This window comes from Tympanuchus pallidicinctus, unplaced genomic scaffold (genome assembly GCF_026119805.1).
Source record: "Tympanuchus pallidicinctus isolate F22 unplaced genomic scaffold, pur_lepc_1.0 scaffold36, whole genome shotgun sequence".
Classification (NCBI taxonomy): domain Eukaryota; kingdom Metazoa; phylum Chordata; class Aves; order Galliformes; family Phasianidae; genus Tympanuchus; species Tympanuchus pallidicinctus.
This window is the reverse complement of record NW_026294754.1, coordinates 730,048-744,850: the sequence shown is the minus strand read 5'-3', so window position 1 is coordinate 744,850 and position 14,803 is coordinate 730,048. Positions and strand designations below refer to the sequence as shown.

Below are 14,803 nucleotides of genomic sequence, written 5' to 3'. Positions count from 1 at the left end.
TCTCATCAAACCGTCCCGCTCTCAACCGACAAGCTCTTACAGCTTTATCTGTGTCACTGCTCTGCCCTATCTCCTGGTGGGGCAATGAGCAAACGGCCGAGTGCTGCAGAGCTGCTGCAGGGTTAAAGCACAGCAGTGCTTCTGCTGCTCTGCTTCCAGAGGCTTCCAGAGCGCTGAGAGAACAGCAGATCTGTGAGAGCAAAGGAATTTCTTTCCCCTGCGTATCGCCGTTATTGCCACGTAGTGTCATTAATTCCTTTAATCACCAGCTGCACGAAGCTCAGCAGGAGCCGTGCCGCATTGTGCACCTGGGACGGGGCTCTGAGTTCAGCCCTGGAGAGGGACGTGAAAGGTGACAAGAAGGGGCTCTACAGGTACATAGGCAGGAGACAGGGCAAGGTGATGAAAGGTAACTGATGAGGGGATCTGGCTTCATAGAAGAAGCTGAGGTGCTCAGGGAGCGCTTTGCCTCAGTCTTCACGGGTGGTCAGGCTTCCCATGTCTGCCAGGGCCACGAGCCTCCAGGTGAGCGTGTGGGGAGTGGGTTCTGTCCCACTGTAACAGTGCAACAGGTCCGAGTCCTCCTGAAATGGAGTATGGATGGCGGTGGATGCCATCTGCCTGGACTTCTGCAAGGCCTCTGACACGGTCCCTCACCACGTCCTGCTCTCTGAAATGGAGAGGCGTGCATCTGAAGGATGGACCGTCGGCTGGATGAGGAATTGGCTGGCTGGACGCGGCCAAGGGCTGTGATCCATGGCTCTGTGTTGGGCTGCAGGCCGGCCACAAGCGGTGTCCCTCAGACGATGGCATCGAGTGCAGCCTCAGCGAGTCTGTGATGACAACAAGCTGAGCGGTGCAGGCGATGGGTTGGAGGAAGGGAAGCATCCAGAGGGAGCCGGACAGGCTGGAGAAGTGGCAACATGAGAACCCAATGAGGTGCAATAGGGCCGAGTGCAGGGTGCTGCATCGGGTCGGGGCAAAGCCAGGTATTGACACAGACTGGGGGAAGATGTCCTGGAGAGCAGCCCTGTGGAGAAGGACTGGGGGTCCTGGTGGACGAGGAGCTGGGCATGAGGCAGCAGTGAGCGCCTGCAGCCCGGAATGCAGCCAATGTGTTCTGGGCTGCATGACAAAGGGGCGGCCAGCAGGGAGAGGGAGGTGATCGTCCCCTCCATCGGCTCTTGTGAGGCCCCATCTGCAGCGCTGCGTCCTACTGGGGCCCCAAGCACAGGAAGGACGGGGAGCTCTGGGAGCGGGTCCACAGGAGGCACTGAGATGAGCAGAGGGCTGGAGCAGCTCTGCTGTGAGGAAAGACTGAGGGAACTGGGCTTGTTTGGCTTGGAGAAGAGAAGGCTGCAGGGAGACCTGATGGTGGCCTTCAGTGCTTGAAGGGAGCGGATGAACAGGAGGGGGAACGGCTGTGTGTGAGGGTGGGTGGTGACAGGACAAGGGGAATGGCTTGAAAGTGAGACAGGGGAGGTTTGGGCTGGATGTTTTTGAGACAGAGGGTGGTGAGGCACTGGCACAGGTTGCCCAAGGAGGCTGTGGATGCCCCATCCCTACAGGCATTCAAGGCCAGGCTGGATGTGGCTCTGGGCAGCCTGGGCTGCTGCTTGGCGACCTGCACACAGCAGGGCTTGGAGCTGGATGAGCGCTGTGCTCATTTGCAGCCCAGGCCATTCTATGACTCTACAGTGTCATTAGTTCCTCGTTAAGGCACACAGTGCCATTGTTTTTGGTCCTGTATCAACAGTCTGTTAATAGACACCACAGGGGGAGATGCTGGGGTTGCAGACAACGCTCAGAATGCAGGCTGAGAACCAACACTGACAGGCATGTAAGAGGACACAGAGAAGACAGGATGTGTGCAGGGGAGCAGAGCAGACGTGGGGCAAAGCCCCGTCTGGCGACCACCCTGTATGGAGGAGCAGCACGGGAGCAGAAGCCACGTGTGGCTGTGATGGGGTGGCACTGCGAGGGCAGCCGGTGTGCAGGGCTGAGGGAGACTTGGTGAGTGTTGTGTGGACACGCAGGGGGCCGGAGGCCGCAGGAGGGAGCTTGGAGATGAGCGTAAGGCCTGTCAGAGCCTGCAGAGAAGAGCATGGATTTGAATACGGATCGTTCCCATCTCACTCCATGCCTCAGCTGCCGCAGAGCAGCATTGGCTTCAGGCTAAAAGAGGGGATTCAGGCGAGATATGAGGCGCCATTCAGCTGAGGGCGGTGAGGTCCTGGCAGCGAGAAGCACAGGTGCCCATCACCGCAGAGCCCCATGCTGCAGAGGTGACAGAAGGGTCCAGAAATTGCTCAGGACGATGCCTGTGATGGAATCAGATTTTATTGGCTGTTGCAGTGGCGGCCGTCCTGCAAGCAGGAGATTTCCATTTCCATTTCTGAATTCTGTTCTGACTCTGGTAACTCTCAGTCTGCCTGGTGCCAACCGGCCGCCATCCCGTTGTTTCCTGGACGTCTCAGCGCCCTTCTTATGCTCCTGCTGAGGTGATTGTGGCCCAGGCTGCTCCTTGCTGCCCAAAGGACGGTTCTTGGTCACACAGAGCGCCGGGGGCTGCCAGCACTTCCTCAGGCACGCCATGCCTGGTGCTCTGCTGTCATCCTTCTCCTGGGCAGGATATTCGTGCAGTGCATCTGAGCACACGATGCAGTATTACACAGATGTATTCCCACTGGCTAACATGAAGTGTTGCTAGCTGTACGTGTGCAGTGCTGATTGACTTGCAGTCTCTCTCTCTTTGTACAAATTACTCCATGCACCCAATCTCTGTGAAGCTGGATGGCTGTGACATGAAATTCTTCCCTTGTTCTTCTGTAGAAGCAAGACTGCATTCCCACAGAGGGAACTTTGCCATCTGGCTGTCAAGAGCAGCCCCTGCCCATGGAGTTGGCACAGGGTCGGCTTCGAGGGCCCTTCCCACCCGGACTGGGATGTGGTTCTGCAGTTCTGCGATGCAGCCCCAGGCTGGATGCGGCCCCACGGCTGCTCAGGGCACTGCTGGGCTGCCTGAGCCCAGGATTGGAAGGGAAACCTTCACTGCTCTGAACCGGGGGAGCGCGGTGGGGCTGTAGCGGTGCTGGACCTCGCACTCGGCCTCGGAGGCTCTTCCTCCCCGCTCAGAGCTGTGCACGGCGGCGCCTCCAGCACTCCTGCAGCCACCGCCACAGCCTGGAGCAGCAAGCCTGCAGGCATTGCCCGGCCCAGCACAGCCCTGGGTTCACCTGCAGGTGGGCTGAGCCCGTGGGACCCCAGCGGAACCCTGTAGGGCTGCTCCTGCTTGGCTCCGTCGAGACTCTCGGGTCCAGCTCCTTTGTGGCGCTCCCGTGACCTTCAGTGTCTATCAGCAGATCTCTCGATGTGTTCTCGTCCGTATCCGTATCTGTGTCCATATCCATGCTGTCCATCTCCAGCGACTGCCACCTCCCAGTACCAACAACATCCATCTGTATATGCAGATGGATGCCGGGGGGCTCCTGGACTGGTGGCGCCTGTTCTAACAGCTCCTGGGCTGGGGGCTCCTGGGTGGGAGGATTCTGTGCTGGAGGCTCCTGTGCTGAGGGCTCCCTGGGGGTCCCAGCCACTCCCTGCCGCTCCAGCAGTGCCTGCAGCAGTTGGCTGCGGCGCTCAACGGCTGCCTGGTTTTCCCGGATGACTTGGAGCAGCTCCTGGATGAGCTCCGTGTGGGAGTATTCGGGCTCCGTGGGGCTCTGCACTCCATCCCTGGGGGAGATCTGCTTGCTCGGACCCACGGAATGAAGGGGGCTGGGGGCTGCTGCCGGAAGAGCCGGGGTCTCAGGGCTGGGGCTCAGGGCCGGCTGCGTCTCCACCTCTGACTCCAGCTCTCGCTCTTCCTCTCGCTCTGCCTTTGACTCTGGTTGTGGCTCTTGGTCGGTCCGAGGGATAAGAGCAGCCAACTCTGACAGAGCTCCAGGCCAGGGCTCTGGTAAGGAGTAGAGGGAGGAAAAGGAGGAAGAAGAAGAAGCAGCCAGGGAGCCCAGGGACTCCATGGATGCCAGCGGGGCCCAGCGGAGCTTCGTACGCCTTTCGTCTGGGTTCGTCCTGCAGGAGGAAAAGGAGGAATTGAGGGGACCCGCTACTCCCACGCCCAGGGTTTGGGCCATGACCCCAGTGCAGCCTCCTCCCATGGTCCTGACCCCAGGCCCTGCAGCAGTAGGAGCAGGTCTGGCCAAGAGCACTCACCGCTGTTCCCAGGTTGGCGACGCCATCCCCGCTGCTCCGTCCTTCCGCCAGGCATCTGCCAAAGCAAGAGCGTGTGAGCGGCCGGGACCCCCCGCTCAGCCCCACACTGGGCTGCCGACCCCTTGCAGGGTGCTCAGCTGGGGAGTCGGGGCTGCTCACCTCTCCCCTCCTCCATCTGGGTACTCATCTCTGTCCTCTTCTTCCCCAACCTCCGACAGAACTTCTGCGGGAGCAGTGAGAGGTGGGTTGAGGGGCTGCCCCTGGGCCCCTGTGCCCCACAGCTCCTCACCCATCACCTACCTGCAGCTGCCGGAAGGGCAGCAGCACGATTGAGGCCAGGCAGAACTGCAGCATCAGCTTCAGCTGCATGGCCATCCCAAGCGGTCCTGGAGAGCTGGGGCTCTCCATGATCACAGCGATGCTCCTCCACTCGTGCTCCGGTGATGCTCCGTCGCTTGCGCAGGAGGAATGAGGCCGGCTCTGCTCATGGCATGCCAGCTGACCTCCTGCAGGCCCCCCTCTGTGACACGCAGGACCTCTCATTGTGATGCAACAGTCCCAGCGTTCCATTCCCGCCCTCCGGCCTGCAGCACCGCATGGAACTTTGGATTTAGCAGAGCTCTCCATGCTGAGCACCGGGGCTCTTAGAAGCCCAACCTGCAGCCCCTTCCCGCCGGGTGGCCCTGGAGCTCCCGGGCTGCAGGAATTGCCCCGCACTGGGGCTTTGCTCCTGCAAGGGAGCAGAGGGCCGCGGCCTCACCGCAGCACCTCCAGAGTGCGCAGAATGAAAGCAAACAGAAAGCAAGCAGGCACTTCTGCTTCGGCCCCTGTCCTGTTCGGCGCCTTTGCTTGCAGGGGGAATCTCCAGGGACAGCGGGGCAGGAGCGGGGCGCTGCTGCCATCTCTGGGCCATCAGGGCGAGGACGCCGTGTGGAGCCTTCTTCCCAGGGGGCGAGGGCTGTAGTCTGGGGGGGAGGGCCGCCATGGGGGCGATGTGGGTCCCTTTTGGAGCTGACAGCCCCCCTCCCTTTGTGGGGTGAGTTGGCCGTGGGAGGGGAAGAGCCCAGCAGGCAGAGGAGCGCTGGAGGAAGCGGCCTTCTGCTAATGCCCGAAAACCCCGCTTGTTCCTCTCAAGGAGTTGCTCGTGCTGCTCGTGGTGTCGTGGTTTTGCCGTGTTTGGTTCTCGGTGTTCCACACCACGACATCATGCGGGGCACTGCAGTTTCACTGTTGATGCTCAAGTTCTGGTACCTGCCCAGAGAAGGGCAACGAAACTGGTGAGGGGTCTGGAGCACAAACCTTATGAGGAGCAGCTGAGGGAGCTGGGATTGTTCAGTGCGGAGAAGAGGAGCTCAGGGGAGACCTCACTGCACTCTACAACTTCCTGAAGGGAGCTGTGGTGTAAAAGGGTCTGGCCTCTTCTCCCAGGCAAATAGTAGGACCCGAGGAAACGGCCACAAGTTGCACCAGAGGAGGTTTAGGTTGGACATGAGGATGAACTTTTTCTCTCAGAGGGTGGTCAGGCACTGCAATGGCTGCCCAGGGAGGTGGTGGAGTCGCCGTCCCTGGCAGCGTTCAAGAGGCACCTGGATGAGGAGCTACGAGATGTGGGTTAGTGCTTGTGGTACTGATAGCAATGGGAGGGGGGTTGGACGGGATGATCTTGCAGGTCGTTTCCAACCTTGTGATTCTGTGCTTCTGAGAAGAAGAACTGCATTCCCCATTGGACTCTGCGGTCACAAGAGCAGACAGAGCTCCTGCAAGGGCACCCGATGCTCTTCTTCGCCTGCTCTTCTTCGCCAGCTCTCCTCCCATCTCCCTGCTGCTCAGCTGGACCAGGCATCTCACCTCAGCCTTGTGCTGAGGCCATTCCACCTTTCAGACATTCTCTCTCTCTCCCTGTATGTGATTTATTAGCTCCAGTTCTGATTGTACTGTATTACTGTGTTATCTGGCATTCCAATACCATATTTAGTAAATTAGTTTGTTTCTCCTCAGATCGTTGCCGCTGTTTTTAATTATTTTGGGGTCCCCTGTTCCCTATTTCCGGAGGCACAGATTTTGTGAAATCCCTCAGCCCCGCCAGTCACGGAACTGGGCCGAACCAGCCTGGAAACCATTGGCAGTGAGGAGCCCAGAAGCCCCTCTTGTCCCACAGCCCTTCGAGGCCCTGAAGCCTCTCAAGGCCCTGCAGCCACTCCTGTCCTTGCAGTCCCTCACGTCCCTACAGCCCCTCCTGTCCCTGCAGCCCCTCATGCCTCTACAGCCCTTAATTTCCCTGCAGTCCCTCGTGTCCCTAAAGCCCCTCCTGTCCCTACGGCCTCTCAAGGCCCTGCAACCCTCACAGGCAGCAGAGGAGCAGCTCTGAGCTCTGCTCTCCATGACCAGGACTGGCCCCAATGGAATGGCTTGCAGATGTCAGGGGAGGGCAGGACAGGAGAGGGAAAGGAGATGGAGATGATGCAGGGCCTGCAGCTCCGCTTAGAGGAAAGGCTGAGTATCATGGGTCTGTTCAGCCCTGAGAAAAGGAGACTCAGAGGGGATCTGGCCAATGCTTGTGAATATCTGAAGCGTGGGAGCCCGAAGGACAAGGCTGAAGTGTTGTCAGCGGTCTGTGGGAACAGGAGAAGGGGAAACGGCCATAAATTGGAGCATAGGAAGCTTCTCCACAGTGAGGATGGCGGATCTCTGGAGCAGGCTGCCCAGGGAGGCTGTGGCTTCTCCTTCTCCTTCTCTGGAGATATTGCAGACCTGCCTGGACGCCCACTGTGCAGCCTGCTGAAGGGAGCCCGTTTTGCAGGGGGGTTGGACTTGATGAGCTCCAAAGGTCCCTTCCAGCCCCTACCATTCTGTGGGCGAAAAAAGGACTGAAAAATACAGGCTGTGCCCCTTTGGGCGAGGTGTTGTGGTTTCGTGTTTTTTGTTGTCGTTATGCCACATCATGACATCACATAAAAGCAGTGGAGAATGGGGCTGACGGCGGACTACCGTGCCCTGAATGAAGTCACACCCGCAGCACTGGTGCTGTGCCAGGTATGTCAGCACAGCAGTATGGACTGCAGTCAAAAGCAGCCATGTGGTATCCACCCCTGCATAGCCAATGCCTTCTTCTCCGTTCTGTCGTATGCAGGCCACAGTTTGCTTGCACTTGGAGGGGCGTCCAGTACACAGGGAACCGTTTGCCCCAGGGGTGGAAACGCAGCCCAACCATTTGCCATGGGCTGCTCCGAACCACGTTGGAACAGGGCGGTGCTCCTGAGCGCCTGCAGCACATCGATGATATCGCTGTGTGGGGCGACAGCAGAGGAAGTTTGAAGGAAGGGGAGCCAATAATTCAAGTTCTTCTGCACGCTGGTTTTGCTATTAAGTGAAACAAAGTGAAGGGACCTGTCCAGGAGATTCAGTTCCCAGGTGTAAGATGGCAAGATGGGCATCGCCACATCCCACAGACGGGATAGACAACATGCCCACTAGGTCTTCAGCCACTAGCAAAGAGAAAACACAGTCTTTTCTGGGTGCAGTGGGTTTTTGGAGGATGCACATCCCAAACTACAGCCTGTACAGTTTGTACATCACCCCCTCTATCAAGTGATGTGAAGGAACAACAACTTTGCGTGGGTCCCGAGCAGCAGCAGGCTTTTGAAGAGATTAAACAAGAGGCAGCCCGTGCCGTGGCCCTGGGGCCAGTATGGATGGGACAGGGTGTAAAGAACATCCTCTGCACTGCTGCTGGAGAGAAAGGGCCCATCTGGAGTTTGTGGCAAAGACCCTCAGGAGAGACCCGAGGCCGACCCCTGGGATTCCGGAGTGGAGCCTACAGGGGGTCGGAAGAGGGCTTCACTGCAACTGAGAAGGAGGTCTCAGCAGCATACGAGGGGGTTGGGCTGCTTCTGAAGTAATTGGCACTGAAACGCAGCTCCTTCTGGCACCTCGACTGCCAGCGCTGAACTGGATGTTTAAAGGAAAGGTTCCCTCCACCCATCATGCTACTGATGCCACTTGGAGTAAGAGGATTGCGTTGATTACACAGCGAGTGAGATGGGGAACCTCAGCCGTCCAGGAATCCTAGAGGTCATCGTGGACTGGATTTTGGACACGGTTTAGTGAGAACTATAGGTGATAGGTGGATGGTTGCACTGGATGATCTTGTAGGCCTCTTCCAACCTGCATGTTTCTGTGATTCTGTGGTCATGGACTGGCCTGAAGATAAAAAGTTTGGAACATCATCGTCAGAAGAGGTGTCACGTGCGAAAGAGGCCCCACCATACAGTGCACTACCAGAAAATGAAAGGCGCCCTGTTCACAGGTGGATCGTGTCGTATGGTGGGGGAGCATCGCAGATGGAAAGCTGCTGTGTGCAGCCCCACACGGCGAGTGGCAGAGGCTGCTGAAGGGAAAGGAGGATCAAGGAATGGGCAGAGGTAGAGGCTGTCCAGCTGGCCTTATACGTTGCTGAACGGGAGAGGTGGCCAATGCTTTATCTTTGCACTGACTCATGGATGGCAGCAAATGCCTTTTGGGGGTGGTTACAGCAGTGGGAACAGAACAACTGGCAACAGAGGGGAAAACCTATTTGGGCTGATGAACTGTGGAAAGACACTGGTGCCTGAATAAAGGATGTGGTTGTAAAGATGCGCCACGTAGATGCTCATGTGCCCAGCAGTTGGGCTACTGAAGAACAGCAAAATAACCATCAGGCAGACCGAGCTGCCAGGATTGAGGTGGCTCAGATAGACCTGGACTGGCGGAACAAGGGAGAGTTATTTCATAGCATCACAGAATTGTAGGGGTTGGAAGGGACCTCCAGAGATCATCCAGTCCAACCCCCTGCCAAAGCAGGTTCCCTACAGCAGGTCGCACAGGTCGGCATCCAGGCAGGTCTTGAACATCTCCAGAGCAGGAGACTCCACCACCTCCCTGGGCAGCCTGTTCCAGTGCTCCTCACCTCACTGTACAGAAGTTCCTTCGCACATTGCTGCACAACTTCCTATGCTGCAGGTTATGGCCATTTCCCCTTGTCCTGTCTCCACGTACCACTGAAAAGAGCCTGGCCTCACCACTATGGCCCCCAGACCTCATATATTTATAAACCTGGATCAGGTCCCCTCTCAGTCTTCTTTTCTCAAAGAAAAACTCGGCCACTATTGCACCTGATTGTGTTCTCATGTTGCCACTTCTCCAGCCTGTCCGGCTCCCTCTGGATGCTTCCCTTCCTCCAATCCATCGCCTGCACCGCTCAGCTTGTTGTCATCACAGACTCGCTGAGGCTGCACTCGATGCCATCGTCTGAGGGACACCGCTTGTGGCCGGCCTGCAGCCCGACACAGAGCCATGGATCACAGCCCTTGGCCGCGTCCAGCTAGCCAATTCCTCATCCAGCCGACGGTCCATCCTTCAGATGCACGCCTCTCCAATTCAGAGAGCAGGACGTGGTGAGGGACCGTGTCAGAGGCCTTGCAGAAGTCCAGGTAGATGGCCAGGTAGATGGTAGAAGGATCCACCGCCTTCCCCCGCCCACCAAAGCCGTCACTCCATCACAGGGGGCCTCCAGATGGGTGAGGCAAGATCTGCCCTTGCTGAAACCATGTGGCAGTGTCAAATCCCCTCTTCATCTCACATATAACAGCTTCTAGGAGGATCTGCTCCTCGATCTTCCCAGGCACAGAGGTGAGGCTCACTGACCTGTAGCTCCCCAGGTCTTCCTTTCTCTCTCTCTCAACAATGGGAGCAACGTTTCCCTTTTTCAGTCCCTGGGGACTTCACTGCATAGAAATGACATTTCTAATATGATGCAGAATGGCTCGGCAGCCACATCAGCCATCTCTCTGCCCACCCTGGGATGGATATCACCCAGCCCCAAGGCCTTTTCCACACTCCGTTTCGGGAGGACTCGGACCTGTTGCACTGTTACAGTGGGACAGAACCCACTCCCCACACGCTCACCTGGAGGCTCGTGGCCCTGGCAGACATGGGAAGCCTGACCACCCGTGAAGACTGAGGCAAAGCGCTCCCTGAGCACCTCAGCTTCTTCTATGAAGCCAGATCCCCTCATCAGTTACCTTTCATCACCTTGCCCTGTCTCCTGCCTATGTACCTGTAGAGCCCCTTCTTGTCGCCTTTCACGTCCCTCTCCAGGGCTGAACTCAGAGCCCCGTCCCAGGTGCACAATGCGGCACGGCTCCTGCTGAGCTTCGTGCAGCTGGTGATTAAAGGAATTAATGACATTACATGACAATAACGGCGATACGCAGGGGAAAGAAATTCCTTTGCTCTCACAGATCTGCTGTTATCTCAGCCCTCTGGAAGCCTCTGGAAGCAGAGCAGCAGAAGCACTGCTGTGCTTTAACCCTGCAGCAGCTCTGCAGCACTCGGCCGTTTGCTCATTGCCCCACCAGGAGATAGGGCAGAGCAGTGGCACAGATAAAGCTGTAAGAGCTTGTCAGTTGAGAGCGGGATGGTTTGATGAGAGAGATAGAGAGGAAGAGAGGAAGAAAGCAAAGCAAAGGATGCCCAAGGCAATGGCTCGGTAGTTCCTGACTGATGCCGGTCCCGAGCAGCAGCAGCCCCAGGGCCAAGTGCCCAGCTCACAGCTCAGCACGGCGCCCTGTGCTCCAGGATCTCCCTTGGGCCTTTGGAGCAGCCGGCCCGGCTCTGTGCCCTGCAGCTCCTGGTGCAGCCCAGACTCCCCGCAGGCAGAGCAGCCCTTACAGAAGCCGCGCTCGCCCCAAACACAACACGCGGCACCCGACCGGCTCCTAGCATCCATCAGCTCCATCCCACCCAGCCCAGCTCAGCGGGTCCAGCGCCAGCTGCTGGGAGCCCCTCTGCACCGAGGGCTGCGGAGCCAGAGCCGCTCATCTCAGCGCCCGTGGGACCGCGAACCACACGTGCACCAAGGCCAGGGGGATGGCTCAACATGGACATTTCCTGGGGGAAGCCGTTGAACCACTTGGCCACAGCGGGGCAGTTTGGGGTGCTTGCGGGTGAGTTACGCAGGGCACGCGGGCTGGGGCTGCTCTACAAAGTGGGAGCCCAGCTCCGGGTGTCCTGCAGCTGCATCACGCCGTGGGTCCTGCCTGAAGCAGAGCAAAGGTAACAGCGTGCTGCAGCTCCAGGGCTGCTCCCGGCACTGCGGCTGCTGGGGCTGCGCTGGGGAACCTTCTTGTCTGCAGCAGGGAACGGCAGCCGTGGGCCCGAGGCTGGGGGCAGCGGGGGGGGGCAGAGCCCGGGGGCCCTGGATGGGACGCAGGCTGGGGTGCTTCCCTGTGCTGTCGGGGGGGATCTGGAGGGTCCTGAGGTCACCGCGATGCTTCTGCTCCGCTTCTCCCTGCAGCCCCCGCCGCCGCTCCCCCAGCCAGCTCCCACTCATGGAGCTCCTCGCCCTGTGCTGGGTGCTGCTGGCCGGCACCTTGCTCAGCACGTCGGCCGCCAGCAGCGCCCTGCACGACGGAGACCTCGACCCCATTGAGATAAAGATGAACATGGCCCCCGACTCCTTTGATGACCAATACAAAGACTGCGAGAATCAGATGAAGACTAAGATACAGGAGGTGAACCGTACGGAGATCAAAAACAACAAGGACTATGCAAAGACCTGGAAGAAGGCAGCTGCAGAATGGCAGAAGATCTGCCAAAATCCTAGTAACTGCCCAAAGCTGAACATGGATCTGGCCATCGCCGTGGTGGCGTACAGTGCTGCAGATGGGATGTGCGAGAAGTTCAACGCAGACACACGTCAGGGCGGACTCTCCCACCAGCACTACATGCAGTCGTATCACTTCAAGACGCTGCATTTCCTCCTGACCCAGGCGCTGCAGGCTCTGCGAAAATCCAATCCCGACAAATGTTACAGCGTCTACCGCGGTGTGCGGGGCATCCGCTTCACAGCCCAAAAAGGCAAAACTGTGCGCTTCGGCCAGTTCACCTCCGCCTCCACAGACGAGAATGCTGCAAAGCAGTTTGGGAAAGACACTTTCTTTGAGATCAAGACCTGCCATGGTGTCTCCATCAATCCGTTGTCCTTCTTCCCCTCTGAGGAAGAAGTCCTCATCCCACCCTTTGAAGTCTTTAAGGTCACCAAGTTCTCCATCGTCAAAGGCAGAAGTGAAATCAAACTCCTCTCTAAAGAGACGAAGAGCAACTACAACTGTGAGCTTCTAAAGCCTCAGAGTGGGCAGTGGGGTCGGGGCCACCAGGAGGTGGGGCTGGGGCTCAGCCGTGGGCCACCTCTGCCCCCCCTGCCCTGCCCCAAACGTGCCAGAGGGGCATGGGGGCACAGAGGGTGACCCCAGGCCAGCAGCTCTGGAAGGAAGGGGATGAGGAGCATGGAGGCAAAGGGAACATCTCTGTTTGTGGGGAGTGGGGACCTGGGGAGGTGGGGCTGGGGGGTGGGGAGATGGGAAGCTGGAGCAGCTTAGAGCTCTGCAAAGCTGCGGGGCTGTGCAGGGACAGGGCAGCAGCAGAACCCAAGGGTGGGGATGGGTAGAGACGTGCACCCAAGGGCCGGCGGCGTGCAGAACTGTGCTGCTCCGTGCGTGTGCTGAAGCCAGGCTGCGCCTCATCCCACAGCTGGTGCCCTCTTCTTTCTCTCATTAAACCTCGATCATCAGCACGTCGGTGCTGTGTGTTGCAGTGCTTCATACCGGTCCCAGTGGGACCTGGGAGCGTGTGGGGACCCGGGTCTGCCCGGGATTGAGGCGGCCGTGTGGGCCCCGGGCTGTGGGGCAGCTCAACCCGCAGTGCTGCCCCGATCCCGCTGCGCGGTGCTGAGCGCTGCCGGCCCCAATGCCGTGCGGCTGAGGACGGGTCCGGAGGTGTCGCAGCCGAGGCCCTTCGCTGGGCACCACGAGGGCTTCCGGGCCCCAACCCACAGCAGCGCACACCGCTTTCGGAGAGGATGAATCGGGCTTTTCACGCCTTGCGGAGAAGGCTGCTTCCTGCGGGGCCGGCCGCGCTCTGCACGGCTCCTCCGCCGCTGGGCTCTGCCCCTCACGCCGCCTCGAGCCCTGCAGCTCTCCGTGCTCAGCTCCCCAGCCCCCTCCCGCACCCCGCAGCGCTCCCCAGCACCGGCCGCATCCTGGAGCCGAGAGCCCCGCAGCCCCCGGGCCGGGTGGTGGCGAGGGGCTGCGGGCTGTGCCGACGCAGTGCAGCGTGGCACCGCGCACAGAGCCGCCCCGTGCCCGTGCAGGCTGTCCCGATGCATCCCTCGTGCGCCTGCAGCTGCCTGCCTGCACGGCTCTGCCCCTCGCAGCTCGCCTCCGTGCCCGGCAACGGCTGCAGGGACCGGCACGGCATCGGGTACCCGCCGGCCTGGCGCCAGCACGGGGTCTGCCGTGACCCCGCCGAGGCCGGAGCCCCTTCGCCTGTGCCGAGAGCCCAGAACGCGGCCAGAGCCCTAAACGAGCACCCAGCAATGAGCGCTGCCAGGAGCTCTGCGGGCGCTTCTGATGGTCGGCGCAGAGCTGCTACCTGCGCTGCCCCGCACTCGGGGCTCTTCTCATCTGCGGGAAGGAGAAGAGCTGGGCTCGGCAGAAGGGATGGGGATGGCAGCAGCGCCCCGCTGTCCCTGGAGATTCCCCCCGCAGCGCCCCCACAGCTCTGCTCTCCCTGTCCCGCTGCTGTTCCCGCTGTCCCCACTGCTGCGTGTTGCTGCCCAGCAGGCGCCGGGGGCCCTGCAAGCGGAGCCGCCGAACAGGACAGGGGCCGAAGCAGAAGTGCCTGCTTGCTGTTTGGAAGCGGCCGGCCGAGCGCGGAGCGCCGCCAGCCCGGGAGCGCAGCCCCTCCTCGGTGGCCCTCCGTCGGGACGGCGGCGAGGATCGGAAAGGAGAAGGAAGAGAAGCGGAGCTGCTGGGAGGAGATGGAGCCTCGGTGCCGGCGCGGAAGCGGAGGGAGAAACAGCGCTGCTCGTCGTCGCGGGGAGATTTGCTCGTGCTGCCGCGCGGGGACGGACAGCGCTGAGCTGCGAGCGGGGCCGCGACCGCCGCCCGATGGGGCGCAGCCTTTCCCCCAGCGCCACCCGGCCTGCCGTGGTGCAGCGCCGCGCCGCATGGAGCCTCTGGGTGGCAGCGGAGAGCAGGGCTCAGAACTGCGGCTCGGGGCTGTGGGGCCGTGAGGGGCTGTAGGGTAATGAGGGGCTGTAGGGCAGTGACGGAGTGTAGGGCCGTGAGGAGCTGTTGGGCTCTGAGAAGCCATCAGAGGCTGTAGGGCCATGAACCTCCGCCCCACCTCTGCTGCTCTGGGTCGAACACCCCCATGGACCCCAGCTGCGCCTCCCCCATTTGGCCCTCCAGACCCTTCCCCATCTCCGCAGCCCTCCTCTGTCCTGTCCCACACTCTGTGCAGGTGCAGAACCCGGCGCTGCTCCTGCTGAGCTTCGTGCACCTTGCAATTAAGTGACTTGATGTCATTACTTGATAATAATGATGACAGTGCAGCGCAAAGAAATGTCTTTGCTCTCACAGCCTCTGCTCAGATCTGCTGCTATCTCAGCCCTCTGGAGCCCGCACTGAGCAGCAGTAGCACTGCTGTGCTTTAAGCCTGCAGCAGCTCTGCAGCACTCGGCCGTTTGCTCCCTGCCCCACGGTGGGGT

General features: G+C 59.9%; 3 protein-coding genes across 4 annotated transcripts in view; 2 read left to right on the top strand and 1 right to left on the bottom strand.

Annotated features, from left to right (window-relative positions):
* GDPD5 (glycerophosphodiester phosphodiesterase domain containing 5) overlaps positions 1-14,803 on the top strand; it is a 364,359-nt gene that overhangs the window by 331,833 nt on the left and 17,723 nt on the right. The window lies entirely within an intron of this gene.
* LOC128088602 (uncharacterized) lies at positions 1,522-5,066 on the bottom strand. Its single transcript, XM_052699325.1, has 4 exons — positions 4,516-5,066; positions 4,375-4,438; positions 4,216-4,270; positions 1,522-4,074 (listed from the first exon to the last, which is right to left on the bottom strand). Exons 1-4 carry the CDS (start codon positions 4,840-4,842, stop codon positions 3,132-3,134), a joined length of 1,389 nt encoding a protein of 462 aa, XP_052555285.1. The 5' UTR covers positions 4,843-5,066; the 3' UTR covers positions 1,522-3,131.
* On the top strand, positions 10,090-12,500 carry LOC128088624 (NAD(P)(+)--arginine ADP-ribosyltransferase 1-like). The gene has a single exon (XM_052699358.1). It carries the CDS (start codon positions 11,454-11,456, stop codon positions 12,498-12,500), a length of 1,047 nt encoding a protein of 348 aa, XP_052555318.1. The 5' UTR covers positions 10,090-11,453.

What these genes read in the sequence shown, in the direction of transcription:
- LOC128088602 (XM_052699325.1), bottom strand. Translation starts at nt 4,842, where the DNA reads ATGGAGAGCTCTGCTAAATCCAAAGTTCCATGCGGTGCTGCAGGCCGG. An exon ending in TGCCCTTCCGGCAGCTGCAG is followed by an intron (nt 4,439 to 4,515) that starts GTAGGTGATGGG and finishes CTGCTCCCGCAG; the next exon opens with AAGTTCTGTCGGAGGTTGGG. An exon ending in TCGCCAACCTGGGAACAGCG is followed by an intron (nt 4,075 to 4,215) that starts GTGAGTGCTCTT and finishes TTCCTCCTGCAG; the next exon opens with GACGAACCCAGACGAAAGGC.
- LOC128088624 (XM_052699358.1), top strand. Translation starts at nt 11,454, where the DNA reads ATGGGACGCAGGCTGGGGTGCTTCCCTGTGCTGTCGGGGGGGATCTGG.